The sequence below is a fragment of the Neopsephotus bourkii genome, unplaced genomic scaffold, assembly GCF_033783945.1.
Source record: "Neopsephotus bourkii isolate Nb327-2 ecotype Australia unplaced genomic scaffold, CSIRO-AGI_Nbou_v1 NB_973, whole genome shotgun sequence".
Classification (NCBI taxonomy): Eukaryota; Metazoa; Chordata; class Aves; order Psittaciformes; family Psittacidae; genus Neopsephotus; species Neopsephotus bourkii.
In genome coordinates, this window is record NW_026901467.1 from 226786 (window position 1) to 243222 (window position 16437).

The 16437-nt window shown below is 36.3% G+C and overlaps 1 protein-coding gene across 5 annotated transcripts in view; it reads left to right on the top strand.

Annotated features, from left to right (window-relative positions):
- Window positions 1-16437, top strand: part of BBS9 (Bardet-Biedl syndrome 9) — a 260226-nt gene that overhangs the window by 37521 nt on the left and 206268 nt on the right. For all 5 annotated transcript variants that reach the window (XM_061359380.1, XM_061359383.1, XM_061359382.1 and 2 more), the window contains exons 10-14: window positions 6300-6481; window positions 9648-9724; window positions 11373-11426; window positions 13103-13205; window positions 14168-14272. In XM_061359380.1, coding sequence (XP_061215364.1) covers window positions 6300-6481; window positions 9648-9724; window positions 11373-11426; window positions 13103-13205; window positions 14168-14272 — 521 coding nt within the window. The remainder of the gene's footprint in view (window positions 1-6299; window positions 6482-9647; window positions 9725-11372; window positions 11427-13102; window positions 13206-14167; window positions 14273-16437) is intronic.

The window sequence follows — 16437 nt, forward strand, 5'->3', positions numbered from 1 at the left end:
ATGATACATTGGGTGGTTAGATGAACACTGTGTGTAGCTGGGGCTCTCCAAACAGTAGAAAGGTAACAGGAACTGAATTTATCTGGAAAAAATATCAAGGAATATTGTTGAATTAAGTATATAAGCTGTAAAAGTGCAATCACATACAGGGTAATAGTGGGTGGAGTCGAAATAAAACCCCTCTCTTTGAAATTTTTAGCTGTCCAAATGCTTGAATATACTTTGTTCTTCATTCCAGCTCATGTGTTATTCCTTATTAAAACTGACATCACCGCAGCTACCACAACTGTTAAAGAATCGCCATATAAAAATGGCAAAACTTACATATAAACCCAGCAAAACTTAGCACTTGCTACACGTTTTTATGGAAAGAAAACTGCAGGAATCAAACTTTATAGTTTGTTGAAAGATTTTTCCTTTTTCTGTATAGTAGGACTGTACTAGAAGCAATGCTAGTTATGATGCACCGTATGACCCCTTCAGTTATATACCTGTAGATATATATAAACTTTTATTTGAGTGTTCTGTAAGAATGTTGCCTGATCTGAGAAGTTAAATGCAGAGAATTCTAGAATCTGTCTACTTAAACATAACTGCATTTTGAAGAGATGCTTTTAAGGAGAAAAATCCCACATTTTTTAATTACTGAATTACCATTGGGTTGTCAAGAGGTGGCAGTACAAAACAGTACCCTTTTAAAGGTCTTTAAAGAGATAATTTTGATTATTACTGTGTATAGCTTAGCCACAAAATATGAATGTGATTGTATTTCTTTTACCTTAGTAGGATTCTGATCCTGCAAAAGACATAGAAGTGCCTAATACTGTATCCTGCATATACTGTGATTCATGAGTGGGCTTTTTAGCAAGTTGGTTTCAAAAGGTATTTAATTGTATGATATTAAGCACGTGCCCATATTGCCAGTTCTTCTAATTTTATTGCATGTCACTGATTTGCTTTTTCACAAAGCATACTTTTTACAGTCACGGGTTTGTAAGTGTTTCAACTTACTTTGGAATAACACTTAAAATATTCCTACCCTCGTGGTTCTAGGGAAAGCCTTAAAGGTGAAAATTCTAACTGCTCAAGAACAAGAAGGCAAGTAACTCCCCTTCTAGTATTTGAAATACAATACTTGCTTTTAAACAACTTGCATGGGTTTTTTTCCCTGCTAACCTGCAGTTTCTCTCTGCCTGTTCATATTGTGACAGATCTGTAGTGCCTAATACTGGCTTATGTGAAGCCAACAGCTGAGAATAAGCTTTATCTAAAACTCATGAGTGTAGCTGTTATCAGTGTCCTTCCTCTTTATTGTTGGAAGCAGAGATGCTAGGGTCCTCTCCAGCTTACCTGGAGTGAAATGAACTCTAAACACTATTTTGAAGTGGGAGAAGAGAAGGTTTAGATGAAGGATAAATTTTGAGGCCCTCCAGATGCTATATTCACGATGCTGTAGCTGCTGTGTTGTATAGCCTTTGGAAGCTGTTCTGTGCTTGTCTGCCAGTGAGAGAGTCTGGCCTTGAAACAGCTTTTAGGCTTACAGCAAAAGAGGCGCAAATGCAGGAATACATACTTGGTGCAGCTGAAGAGGGAGTGAAGCACGGAGACATTTTAGGTGTCACACTTGGTCTTAATTTTTTTCTTAACCCTGACACTGGTACTGTCATAAAAGAAATCACAGAGTAATTTCTCTTGCTTATTATTTGGAGCTTAGACTTAGAGGCTGCATTCTTATTTAAAGTTACTGGGTTTTATCAGACCTCGCATGCATTTTCCATTTAGATAATGCCACTAGGTGTCTTAGGTATGGAACTGTGATGATACGAAATGGAATGTGGAAGTTCTGAACTATTCCTTGAATATATTATACTTTAGAGCTCTTTACAATTTTCTGCCTAAAGCAAGATCATGTATTTCTGGAGGCCTGTGTCAGCAATATGAATGCTCTGGTTTTATTCTATTTTGTGAAAAATACGATTTTAATTTAAATCTGCATTTTTGTATAGCTGGCTACCTTATTTTTTAACATAAACCTTCACTGCTTTTGAAATAGCTTTGATTTTATATTTAAACCAACAAGAAACTAAGTTGATTAATCCTTAAGATAAAAATTGATTTTAGATGCAGTATCTAGCAAGAGCTGAAATCGTGTGTCTAGCTTGCCTGTAGTGTGTGTGCTCCCTGTCTGAAGGGACCACAGGGTGATCAAAGAATTCCAGAGTGGTTTGTGTTGGAAGGGACGTTAAAGCTCATCTGGTTCCAACCCCCCTGCCACGGGCAGGGACACCTTCCACTAGAGCGGGTTGCTCCAAGCCCTTGTGTCCAACCTGGCCTTGAACACGGCCGGGGATGGGGCAGCCACAGCTTCTCTGGGCACCCTGTGCCAGCTCCTCAGCACCCTCTCAGGGAAGAGCTTCTGCCTAAGAGCTCATCTCAATCTCCCCTCTGTCAGGTTAAAGCCATTCCCCTTGTCCTGTCCCTACAGGCCCTTGTCCAAAGCCCCTCTCCAGGTTTCTTGTCGGCCCCTTTAAATATTGTCAGACTGTTACGAGTTCTCCCCGGCGCTTTCCCCGCGCTAAGCAAGCCCAACTCTTTCAGCCTGTCTCTATAGCAGAGGTCTCCAGCCCTCATGATGTCGTTCACGGATGTCAGTGTCTCTGCATGCATTGTTTAATCTTTAAGGGAATCTTATCAGTCAACCTATCATACTAACCCTTATTAAACCCCACTGCTTCATCTAATATGATACGGCAACTTTTGGGGCTCGCCTGTGCCTAACTCCTGGGCTGGCCCTCACCCGCCTTATTGCTGCCCCGCAGGTGGCAGTAGTGCTCTGGCAGACAAGACCCCTGACCCAAACTGCTGTAAATAGCATGAAAACAGGCCTTTCCAACCCAAACCATTCTATGATTTACTAGTTAATGATATTCAATATCATTACAGATTGTTAAACAGTTGTAACTGAGCACTGTATTTGCATTATATGTTTACTTTTCCTCTTCAAAGTGCGCAAAGCATGTTAAATACATAGCATAAATAACCTTAAAAGAATTTTAGTTTCTGAGAGCAAACAGATTATCTGCTGTCATGTGTAATAGCAGAACGATGAAGTCTTACACACAGAAGTATTACTTTTGATGTAAATGTGAACAAATGAGTTTTTTTTTTTAATAAAGGGAGGGGTTTTCAAAGGAGCCTGGGGGTCTTCCACAGATACCCCAAACCAGTTAAAAACAGTGGCTAACTGGCACTGAAGGTTGTACCAGGTATACTTTAAATATCCAGCTGAAGGTCTGATTTTGGAGTTAGTGTTTAGTAAGACTAAGATAAGCTTTTGACTTTTACTCCCACTAGTTCATGTTAGGAAACTCTTTACAGTTTATTACTCCTAGTCCAGTTTTCCTTGAGCATTTTGTCAAATAGTTCACACAGCTAAAATGACACTGAAATGGTAGTGAAACTTAGAACAGTCTGGGTTTTCAAAAGCACTAAACTGAAAAGTACTATTTTCATTATGCTCTTGCATATAGTTACTTCAGAGGGTGATGAGAGAGAAGTGTATTCAAAATGCTTGAGTACAGTTCAGAAATGAGTTTCCTAATTTAGTAGTTTATAAATGATACATTATCAGTAAGGCACTGAAAACAGCACTGCAGAACATCTTGGTTTCTAAAATGATTTGTATGAGTAATACCAATTAAGACTACTTCTGAAATTGAGGTAGAAGTTTTATGTGCTATTATAAATATAAATAATTAAAGCTGTAAATTGTGTCAATAACCAGACCTTGTCCTAGGAGTTGTCCCAAGGCTTAGATTGTGTCATTCAAGTAGAATTTAGAATTACAGCTCCAACTTCTATGTCAGTTGAGTGATCAGTTTGGTATTATAGAACTGGAAACATGCAAAGCATTTTAATGTCTTCAAGTATTATATTGTGAGCAATTTGTTTAGTAATAGAAGATCTACAAAAAGCATATGCTGTTATTATTACCCAGAATCCAATAAAAGATACTTTTTCAAATTATTACCATATGTGTGTAGGAGTTGCTTTGTATTGTAGTTATTTTAGATACCAGAATAATTTGTTTCATACTTTGAGTTCCTCACTGTTAAAGTGTCCCCGTAGATTTGCCATTACTTTGACTATTGTGTGAGATACAGTAAAAAAAAAAAAGAAAAGTAAGTTTACAATAAAAGAAATTTAACAGTAATTGGAATTCCAGATTCTGCGCAAAATGTGCCAAATGAAGTAATGGTATTTGCAGGGATATTGCGCGAGTGCAGTAGCTGTGGGGAAACTACTATAAAACTGTTAAATGCTCTCCCCTTCCCCCTGCTGTCTTTAAACATTGCTTTATTTTCTTCAAGCTTCTATAACAAACTTGACTAGCTGACAAACATTCCAACAGAGAAATTAATGTATTATAAATCATATAACTGGTTACCCATATTTTTCTTATTGCTTCTATTGATGTGCAAATTCATGGATGGCTTTAACAAGGAAAGATTATTGTAAAAGGCTTTTTCCAATTTGTATATATTTTGAGTTGCAGTCTTCTTGGGGCCCAGCAGAAAAGTAGCTGAAGCAGAGACTTGTGATGCTGCTTTTTTAAACTAATGCTTTTATCTCTGAGCTACTGAAGAGGACTACATGACTAAGAGGAAAGTTGGTTGAAATGAGTTTGTTTAAGATGGAGTTTTTGAATGTGTGTTCTGTAATACTGACACACTCATAAGAAAAGTGTTATTTATACAGTAAAATCACTTCCTTGATTTGAGTTGATTTCATGTGATAGACTGATAACCTGCAGATGACTGCCAGCTTAAAGGTACATAGGAAGGACTGCATTTGCAAAGCACTTTTGAATATATTATACTTCAGTAGTATATCATCAAAGACTTACTGCAAAGTGTGTACCTATATTTCTTCATGGTCTTTTAATTTACAATCAGATGTACTCATTGAATCTTTCTTTCGCAGCTTGACACATTCATAGCTTCAGGAAAGAAATTTTAAGATGGTCCAAAGCCAGTGCTGGAGAACTTTAGAAATTGCCTTATTTTCAGGTGTCAATTTTCTTCAGTTTTGGAAGAAGCTCATGGCGCAGTTTCTCTTGTTTTCATTATTTGCTGCAACTAAATAGTAAAGGGTGGGACAGGGTATTCAGTAACTTGGTAACGTCTGCTTCAGCAATATCCCTTTTCTAAAGGCTTTGCTGTTGCCTTTGCCAGCTTTCTTATAAAAATTAAGTTTTAGATCTAAGAATGAAATTTGAGCTATCTTTGCTTTATATGCCAGTTGTATTTGATGCAAAGGCGGTGCCTGCTGTAAGATATTCTAATTCTGGAGTAGGAGCGAATTATTGGCATGAATATATTACCTCATGATTATGAAAATAAATACAAGCTTTTAATTAAGAGTAAGCATTTTAAAAACTAAAATGAAAGTTAACATTCTCTTAACTTTTGCTGGTAACAACTATTCTACTCTACTCTTCGGTTCCTCTTCTGTTTAGGGATTACTTTCAAGTTAAGCAAAATGTTGGCAATACTCCCTGTTGTCTTGTAATTTGTTAAATGCTTTCCTAAATCTTGCTTTGCATGGTATGTGGTCAGATACACAAAGTAAGTAAGATTTCCATAGGAGTAAGTTCAATGAAATACTGTTCCTTCAGCTGAAAAGACACTCTAGTGTAGCTAATAAAGCACCCATTTGTATTGATCCAGAGCAGTGAAAGGGAAATGTTTTGGATCCATGTGGCTTCCTTTCTGAAAGATACCACGGGGAAGAGCCAGCCACAGTCCTACTGCTGTCTTCACTGTGAACATATTCCATCCATTGTGATTTCTTCAAATGCATCCCTTCCCTTCCCTTACTTGATGTTCCATTTTGCTAATTTCTCTTCCTGCATACTAACCTTAGTCTCAGTACTTCAGCAGACTTAAGAAGTTGTGAATGAAAAAAGTTACAACTGTACTGTCTACTCAGCTTTTTGTTCTGATCCCTTCCTTTACCTTTCTTTGTTATACAGATTCTGAGAAACTTGGATTATGTTTTAGTCATCTGTCTAGCACAGATTGGTTCTTAGGTATGATTGCAATAAATAGGAGTAATATTAGTAAAAGCCTTTGAATTGAAGAAGTATTGTTATTTTCTTTTTGTCAAAGAATCTCATTAAAACCAGGAAGTTCTATTATATTTTTAGATGGAACAGTAGAAGCAACATAAATTCAATGTTACTGCTTCTGTGATTCTTTGCAGTTTTTTAATGAGCTTTCTTTTTTTTTCTCATGCAGAGATTTGAAGGGTGTTATAGTCACTCTGAGTGATACTGGGCATCTTCAGTGTTCCTACCTTGGAACTGATCCTTCACTCTTCCAGGCTCCTAGGGTTGAATCTAGGGAACTAAATCAGGAAGAGTTTGATGCCGAAATGAAAGAGCTTCAGAAGATCATCAAGGAGGCCACAAAAACACAAGGTATATTTTATATGTGCTTTTAATCACCTGACTTTGCTTATAGCACTTTGAAGTACTTTGTTTCATTTTCATCTCATAACACATTTCTGTAGGAAATGTAATATTTAATAAAGTTTAAGTTTTAATTAAAAAATACACAAACAAAATCATAGACTGTCAGGCCCTTGGATACAGAGTTTATCCTTTGTGTTTTTATAATGCCTGTTGAAACTTTCAAGATAGTTATGTGGGGTTGCAGATAGTTGTCACTAGTGCAAGGATTCAGAGAAGAAAATGCCAGTGCATGTATTACCCAAAGGCAAGAAAACTTTAAGGAATTTCATAGTAACAGTCTGATATACTTAGGGTTCAGAGAGAGTAATAGTATTGCCAAATTCTGTTTTGTTATTACAAATGGCTTTTTAAGTCGTGCAATCAACAAAGGATTATTTTTGTTAAACTTTTCTGTGTTTTCAGTTGTCTCAAAAAGAGTTGTTTTAGAAGAACATAGACATCAAAACCCAGATAATGATAAATTCTGGAATTTACATACACTGCTATGTATTGCATTGATTTTGTTCAAGTAAGGGCACATAATTTCTGCAGAGATTCTTCAAAGTTTGTGTTTTCATAACTGAGTGTTTAAACAGTGTGTCTGACTTGTACAGGGAATTGGAAGCATGTGATTTTACAGGAAACTATGGAAAAATCTTAGACAAATAGAAAGAACCAATTAAAATCTCTTCGAGATTATAGTTAGCATGTTCTTAAATTGTATTAAAGATACAGTTGTGCCTTTTTGTTTGAAAAAGAGAGTGATAAAGCTCCCTAGAAAATAAGAAATGACTTATCTGCAGGTATGAACTTGACTCTACAACTTAAAGGTTTCTGTTTTGTAACTGCACATAACCTTGTCCATTATTGTGGTAGACTAATGTCAGATTTTCAGTTTTACAAATCCAGTAATTTTGATTTTTACCATGGCTGCTCTTTATGAGTACTTGACATCTTTTTTCTGGCTTTCATAACCAAAGGAAAGAAAGCATGATGGAATAATAAATCCACTTGAAGTGAATCAACTTCTGTTTGTTAGTTTTAACATGTTGTGTGGAAGATCCAGAGAGAGAGTAAGGAAATACAGAGCTGTCCTTTATAACTTCTTTAATAAGTGTCATTGTATGAGTGACAAGTTTATTGGGAATATTGTTGGTCTTTTTTTAATTCTCCCTCTTAGTTTTTCATTTCCTTCTTCGATCTTTCTAATCTGATCTAAGGTGTTACAGTGGCGTTTTCAGGTGGGTTTTTATGAATGCTCTTTTTGTTGTGGAGAGGTGCTCTAATGATGCATTTGGCTTTAACTGGATATAAAACTCGTGAGAGCATTTATACAACAAAACCTTTTACTTAAGAATGCCTTTCAGTTTCAGATGTTTTTGTTTTGGTTCATTTTGGCTTTTTACTTAGAACTTTAGCTAAGTCTAAAAATAACTGCTAGTCATGTCTGGTTGAATACGAAACACTTCTGAACATTGTTCACCATTAAGATACTCATAAGCATGATCTTTAAAATGAGGCATTGACTTTTTGTCTTTTGGAATCATGTTTGCAGTAAGAGCTGTTGTTGTTTTGAAAATATTTATACTTATATGGAAAGACTTTTTTTTTCCAATTTTGTTTTTACTTCCAAACATGAAACTACTTAGAATTAAGTCATCATATTAAAAATAAATTAAAAAAAAACAAACTCCACCCCCCAAAAAAAAACTGACCAGAGTAGTTATTCTCATAAATGCCTTGTATTTCTGTTCAGTGCTGACCTTTAAGCTGTTGAACTTAAGCTTTCTTATACATGTTGAGGAGTAAGGATTTACTCTGTACACTGAAGTATTTTAAAGACTTAATTAACATACTAACTATACAGATTAATGTTACTTGCATCAGTTTGGATGCTGTGATTGAGCTGAGTCAAAACACCTATGTTTAACAAAAAGTTGATGCTTACATTGAAACAGCCACATTGGAAAAGACCTTCCATTCCTGGCAGTCTTCAAGGCCAGGTTGGATGGGGCTTGGAGCAACCTGCTCTAATGGAAGGTGTCCCTGCCCACAGCAGGGGATTGGACCTGGATGAGCTTTAAGGTCCCTTCCAACTCAAACTAGTCTCTGATTCTATGAAGTTGCGTCATAGTTTACTTGAATAAGCAACCTGAAGAGAAATGCTTAAAAAGAGATAGAAAAGGAAGATGTTGACTTGTGTGTATAAGTGGAACAGATTGTGCCTATTCGTATGTAATTGACAGAACCTGTTCTTTCTGAATGTGCTGGTGCTCTCAATTATTCAGTTAGTATGCTAATTTCCCCTTCACATTAAGTCTTTACTGTTTGTTACTTCAGGAACTATACATTTCCTGTTTGGGTTTTTCTTTTTCCAATACATTTAGTATTAAGAAAGAAAAGTGCTTTTCAGAAGAATGCAAATACCTTAGAGCTGGACTTCCGGACTCTGAAGAGGAGAGTCTGGAATTCCTCATGCTATTTAAGTGCCTAGCTTTTAATCCTTGCAACTTTTTTTTTTATGCATGTGAATCTGCATAAGGTTTTATATCATGGATATAAATTTGTTCATAGCATTCTTTGCCTTTTATGTTGAGTCCTGGAAATCATCAGGTAATATATTATAACCAAGCCCCATATAATGCTCTGTACATAAAACTTCCATATACTGTCTTACACAGAGGAATTCCTACAACTTATTTTAATTCTACACTGTTAGGCACAGAATCTTTCTGTGTCTAATGTGTTGATTATCAAATTAGATAGATGAAAGTGCCATAAGGTGTGCAGTATTCATTTTGGAGATAGTTGGTTGTTAGAAGTGTATTAATATAAGCATGTGAAGACAGAAGTTTACAAATTCCTTACAGCCTCTGAAGATCATGGATAGGAGGTGTAAAATCTTGTTACAGATTGCACCTAACTCCTTTTCTATAAAGAAATCAGAAATCTGGTATGAGATCCAGGTTTTAGCTTTAGGAGGAAATTGGTCTAAATCATATGCGTTGTTATACTTTTCCTTTACGCTCGTAGGTGTCTTGACATAAGTCAGAAACTTGATGCTGTTATTTTTACAAATGTAGCTGTGTGTTTGTTAAAGGAGAGCTGATTTGCTTTTTTCCTTTTCTTTCAGATATTTTGCCCAAATCTGAAAAAAACAGAGATGTAATTGTCACAGCAGAAGTTTCACCTGGTTTGGATGTGGAAACTGTATGTACTTGTCGAAAAAGGAAATTACTTTGAAAACATGGGTTTCGCACATGAGTAGATGGTAGTTGATCATGGATAGTGATTACTATGTATTTATGTTTGTGGGACTGAGCTTCTGCATAGCCCTCAGTTTCCATCAATCAAAGCGCACTTTTGTTAATGATTTTAACTAGAATTATTAAAATTATTTAGTATCTTCTGTATCTTTAAATTCCTGGCTAAAGAAATGTAAGTGAACAAGAACTTGGGTTCTCAAGTAACTGTAGTGGTGAGAATTTGTAATGGTGAGTAGTTAATGAGGGGAAACAGCAGAGGTGTGGAGCATCTTGTGGGTCTTTTAAAGATATAATGCATGAACCACTCAAAGATGCCTTATAAGAAATAATTTTTCTCTGGTCAAGGCATCATTCAGTGTTCACTGGTATTATAACCTGATTAGTTTATTCATTTTGTAAACGTACATAGTTTATAAAAACTCAAATTAAGATTCAGGAGAGCTTATATTCTTTCTTTAAACTTTTCACTTTAACATTTCAGAACATACTTACTGCACTAGAACATCTGTAATAAGTAGTTTCTGGCCACTGATTTCTGCAAAACTGATTTTCAGGGCTACTTACTGTTTAAAAACACACAAGAAGCTGCTTTTTAATACATTCATATATATATGATATATTTATTTAAACTGTTATTACTACTGCCACTTCTACTGATATTTGGTAAGGGGACCTCCTTATAGTATGTGCTAGTGTCCTAGCAGTTCTCTACAGAAGGACAATGACATGGTCTTGGCTAGCTTCAGTGATCTCACAACACTTAGAAGTGTTAGGTCCGCAGGACGTTCTAATGCTGCTGTGTTCATTTGGTCATCCTTCCAGATGTTTCATGTAAAAGTAACTCAATATAGCTGTTAAATCACATACTTTATTTCCCAGGGTTGTCCATATATTTTAGTTACCTGTGTGGCAGCCTTTTTCTGGGTGTTCCTTCAGTAGTCATTTAGAAAGGGAAAATCTGGTAAGATATTTAATGGGGAAGGATCAATACAGCAAACATGGGAACAATTTTAGGGCTTCTGCTGCAATCTTGGAAACTACAGTCTTGTAGATACTACTTCTCCACTTGTGGGAAGATTGAAATTGCACTGTATGCAGGAGTAGCAAGATGCCTACTATAATTTTCTTCTGAAGCTAAAAATGTATTTCTGATTATAAGATAATGTGTGATTATTTTATAACACATGCTCTGGTGCGTATGTAATATATTGGCAGATTGGAAGTCACCTTTCCCTACTGAATAACAGAAGGTATTTCCAGAATTTAAATAAATATGCAGTGGAAAGTAGTGTGCCAAACAAAACTTTTTCAGATATTCATATATACATCAGAGTGTATTAGCTCCTTATACACATAACATTCATGACCTTCTGCTATCCTATTTGCAGGCAATTTCGGACAGAGGCTTTACATTTTCAGAAGGAACTTGGAAATGTATTTTGTGTATTTTAAACTGTCATAGGAATGATAAGTCCTTTACTGTTAATTCCCTGTTTACCAAGTTGATGGTAGGAAGGTAATATTGCATTCATTGTGTTCACTCATTCATGTGTAATATTGAATTTACTCTGTTTTCATCTTTTTCTTCACAGCAAGCAATTGACAGTGAGGTAAAAGCAGAGGCAGTGCCATCAGTCACAGTGAAGGTACTGTGCCTAACTCAAACAGTAGCATTCACATAGTGGTGACAAATTTTAGCAAACCTGTCACTGTATTTCACTTAGATGATGAGAATGAGTAAAATCTGAAAAGCAGAATATATTTAATTCCTTTTCTCCATAATATGGCAAGGTGTCATTCCAGTAAGCCTTCTGCTGAAGTCAGAAAGTGATTGTAGATTTATTTTTTATATGCTTATCAAGAAGCAGACACAAAGACATTATTAGGATGGACTGAAGTTCTTTCTGGTTATAATTTTTCCACTGCTTTTCACAGGCAATAAATAATTTTTCCAGCACTTCTCAAAGGCAGTAAATAATTGCTTACTCTTAGTGTGAAGGTTGTTACCTTTTTAGATGTCAATAAACAAAATTAGACTTCCTTTTTTAAAAAGCTTTTCATAGCTTTTGCTAGTGAAAAAGAAAAATGCTAGGAAAATCTAATTCAAAAATTGAAATCACTGCAGTCCTCTGTTAGAGTTGCTGCCTGTAACTGGTACTAAAAAAGGGTGACCGTGTGTGTGCTTGTGTGTTCATGTGTGCAAGTGTATTTTCTCCTTAGTATTGTCTAAAATAGGATCATGATTTTTATTTCTGAGTTTGAGAGGATCTTCTAAGAGTATCAGTTGAGCCTTATTTTTGAGAACCTTTCGAGTTCTCCCTCTTTCTTGAGTAAAAAGTTCAGAGGGTAACTGGACTGTTTGTTGAACCAGCCTCCCTTAGGCTAGCGTGGTTTAGTTGTACTTGGTCTAACACCTTTCTCTGCGTTTTTAAATGCTAAAATGATACAGGATAATCTGAAGGCCTGTTGCAGCTCAAATGCAGTTTTAAACCAAAATAAATGTTGATGTTGATCCTATTAACGTAGTCAAACTTCCTAACACTTGAGTGATTTTATAGCTAATAATATTTTCCAAAAGTTAACCTGGCTGCAGAGAACTCCTTGTTAGACCAGCAGTACAAAACAGATGATAATAGATAGCAGATAGGGTCTGTGAACCTGCAGACCACATTCAGATCTCAATCACAGTTATACTTTTTTTAGATCTGAGTTAAGGACATTGTTTTGGTATCTGTTGGTTTTGCAAAGAAATAACTGCCCTCAGCAGAAGCCCCCAGAGCCACTCCAGGTTTATGGTTAGCTCAGCTCTCATAATCTAGAGTTGTAGTTGTCCTGGGTATCCTGTGTATAGAATATGTGAATTTGTTTGCAGTAGAACATCAAATAGAACTTTACTCCAAAATTATTCAGGAAACTGTGTATTTCTCTTTGCAGTTAAAGGAAATAATTTCTTTGGTTAGCTTTGTTTTTATTCTTTTTGGTCTTTTTTACTGTAGTCACTTAAAAGAGGCAACATGTTATTTTTATTTACATTTTAATAAACACTTTAGCATCGGTTTGTCTTGGGTTAGCATTACAAAGAACATGAGAAATCCCCTCAGGTTTTTGTAGTCTTTCAAGTTATTGTGTACCATTGTTGGCTGTAAGAAAGAAGGAATTGTAAAAGGAAAATACTTGTCTTGAAACTTGAAGTTCTTTAACATTGTTGCTGAATTGCTCTTTGCAGGATTTTCATACTTTTTTGCTGGTTATGGTTGTTTAATGCTATACAGAGATGAAATTGATGCTTCCTTTAAATACTTCTGTATGTCACTTGATTTAGATAACGATACAGAGCAGAGTGACTGCGAAAAAACCAAACCTGGAAGTGTGTGTACAAGCTCCATTAGCAGTGACCTGTGAGCAGTTCGTCTTCGATGATTTAGGTAAATTATTCTAGGAGCATTACAGATATTGCATCATATTACGTTGTCTGATGATGTTTGAAAGGTATAGTCCAGCCTCCATCGCCAGTGTATTGCAGATATGTGGCTGTTAAAGCAATTACAAATTTGCCTTGCCTGCACTCTGCAGCTTCTAGATACTGCTTGGTGAAGAAGACAAAGTTGAAAGGAATACAGGTGCTTCCTTGATTGTGGCACGATGCATGGCAGGTGAGGAGAGGTAGCTTTATGATGGAGGAAATAATACATAAAAATCAGTTACTCTGTGGTACTTTTGCTGGGGCATTTTGTTTTGCTGGCAATTTCTCTCTATGTACAAGTGGCACTGTTGAGCTGAAAGCAGTGCAGAAAGCTTGTTTACCCTGAGGACAGTCTAGCATATGCTTCCAATTTAGCATCAGCTGTTTGGTGATTTCTAGTCTTTTCCTAGCTCTGTTGATAAGGCTGCGGGTGGGCTTGCCTTGTTGATTAAGTGGAGCTGAAGACCTGAGAAGTATGTCCTGGTACCTCAGTTGGGACAGCAGACCATTTCTGCTCTGAAATGTGCTACCATAGTCTCTCTTGAAACAGGGCTTTACTGACTGCTGCTCATCTGAAAGGACAGTTATTAGGTTTTCTCAGCCTGTGACAGGGGCAAAGGGCTGATGGCTTTGTAAACTATTAAAACCACAATATAAAACTGCATTTATTTTGATATGCTCTCTGTTCAGGGTATTTAATTGTTTTATTTGTTGTACTTCAGGATAGTTATATGTTGGAGAGACTAGTCTGCCTTTTACAAATTACAGATTTTAAAAAACCCAAAACATGCCCAATGTTTTGATAAAGGTGAACTGATGGAAACAATTGACATAATTTAGTAGAATATTTCCCAAAGTGCTAGAAAATACATTGCTTTTGTTTGGATCCTCCTATTACTTGATATAATTTTGTGTTGCTTTTAGAACCAGATTCATCTGAAACTGTGGTTGTGTCTGTCTTTTTGAAGAGGAATTTTTCTCCATCAGAACTCGAAGGAAATTGTGTGCTTTCATACAGTACGCCAACAGGTAAGTCACTGGAGATTTCAATTTGATTTGCCTTTTCTGAGGTCTTTATTTTTACGTATTTCTCATAAATGTTCTTTTGAAATATATTGAAGGCAGTAGTAGTTAAAGAAATAATGTGTATCAGAGTCTAGCCTTCAATTTTAGCTAATATTTTATGTAGTATCCTTTAGTTATGTAGTTGTTCTTACAGATGTAAAATCGTATGCTTTTGTGGCTTAGGAAGCAGCTGTACAAATTTTCACAGCTTGTCCTACCAATTTGCTCCTGTTTTGCTCTTTAAGGGATCAACTCTTGGAGTGAGGAGTTAATTACATTTTTATGACTCCTCATATTTCTGGGCTGCCAACAAATGTGACAGTAACTGCCTCCCCCAGAAAAAGATTTGAATAAGCATTGGGGTGATTTGTTTAGAATGAGTATGTTCAACTATTTCTGAGAACATACTCATTCTAAACAAATAAACTAAGTCGTTCTGATTTACAATGCCATAATGACCCTAGTGATAGCATATGTAAGTTTACCCTGCTTTCTATAACTGAAGATGGATTAGCTTGGTTTTCTGCACGCAGCCTTGTCAATGTGTCAGCCTACTGAGAAACAGTATTTAGGCACAACTTCTTTAAAGTTAAATGCAGCATACATCAGTTTAAGCTGCCTGTTCTTCACATCTCTGCTGCTTGGCTTTCCTCCTGCACCTCTTCCTCCCTTGTGCTCACACAGTCAACGGTTAGTTCTCAGCCAGATTTGCTGATTTGGTCCCCTCTGCAGAGCCAGGGAGCTGTGCCAGCACAAAAGGAAGGGTGACATGGAATAGACTGGCAGCAAAGAAATGCATGTGGAGTTAGGGCTTCCGTGGAGGGTGATGGTCTTGAGTACCTTATCCCACATTGATGCTTTTTACTTCACTTCTCACTGAAACACTGTGTTTATGATGATAGTCTAGGCTGTGTGATGACTGACAAAGCTGAAACTCATGTTTTTAAAGAACTTGATCTTACCCTCTTGCAGATGGGTGCAGAGGGTGGGAGGGAAAAGGATGATCCTCCCTTATTCTGAAGAGCCTGTGCACGCAGCTTGTACAACTTCAGTCCCTCTGTATTGTCACTCTGACTGCGTATTCCTTGTGAAGGAGATGTTGTACCTTCATGAGTGTCCAACTTGGTGATGTGCCTTTAGATAGGTTTTGTACTACAGCTGTATAGCTAGCATACTTCTGAGTATCTTGGACTGTCTGGCTTTGAAATCTCGTTTTTTGTTTTGCTGGTCTGGCTTCTGTGCTTTTGCTTTGCATAACCGGAGTATCAAACTTTAAGGGTATTTCTCACAAGCAAATGAATGTGTTATTTCTTTCAGGTGGTACTAGTGAAACTTAGACTTATATTTTAGATAGTAGGTTGGATTTTGCAGGCCTTTTGGTTAAGGAAATTAAGAAATCTTGTATCTTAAGTACGTTTGATTGTTTATATGCAATTAAAAAAGTGTCCAGAATACATGAAATTTAAAAGAATTAGGGATCTGTAGAAGAGATCTTAAAAGCTTCCCTTGAATGGTAGTATTTGTAAGACTCCTAAATAAAGGAACGTGATTAAAATATTGCTAGATTTTTGGTTATAAATTTAAATTTTTAAGCTGGGATAATTCTGTTCAGTTGTGTGCTATTGCTAGTGGTACATGTGCAAGGCAATCAAATCCCTCAATGTAATACATTAGCAAAAATGAAGTGCCTTTGTGACTTAATTTTGTCTTAATAGAGACTTTGTCCTCTTTTGTTTTTAAGTTATCCATATTTGTGGCCCAATCAGTCTTCAGTGTATCTATGTGGGATTCATACAGCTGAAGATTAATGAGTCAATCAGTTGGATGGGATTGCACTATTGATGAATGTGGTCTCATGCCTGCTTTTTGGCTAGGATTATGTCTTTATGTATTGTTTAGTTAAAAAATGTCTCTTAAGTTCTTGAAAAACTGTTACTACATTTGCTGTTTTCCTTATTTGAGTAGCATCTTACGTATTCTTCTTTTTTTTTTGATCTTCTCTTTTGTCCTGTTGCTGGTTATACCGTAGAGCTCTTCCCTGAAGGTGAGTGAATGGAGAAAATGCAAAGTTTGAATGGTTTCATGAGTGACAGCACATGCTGGATAAAGCAGATTTGGAAGGGAGCTGT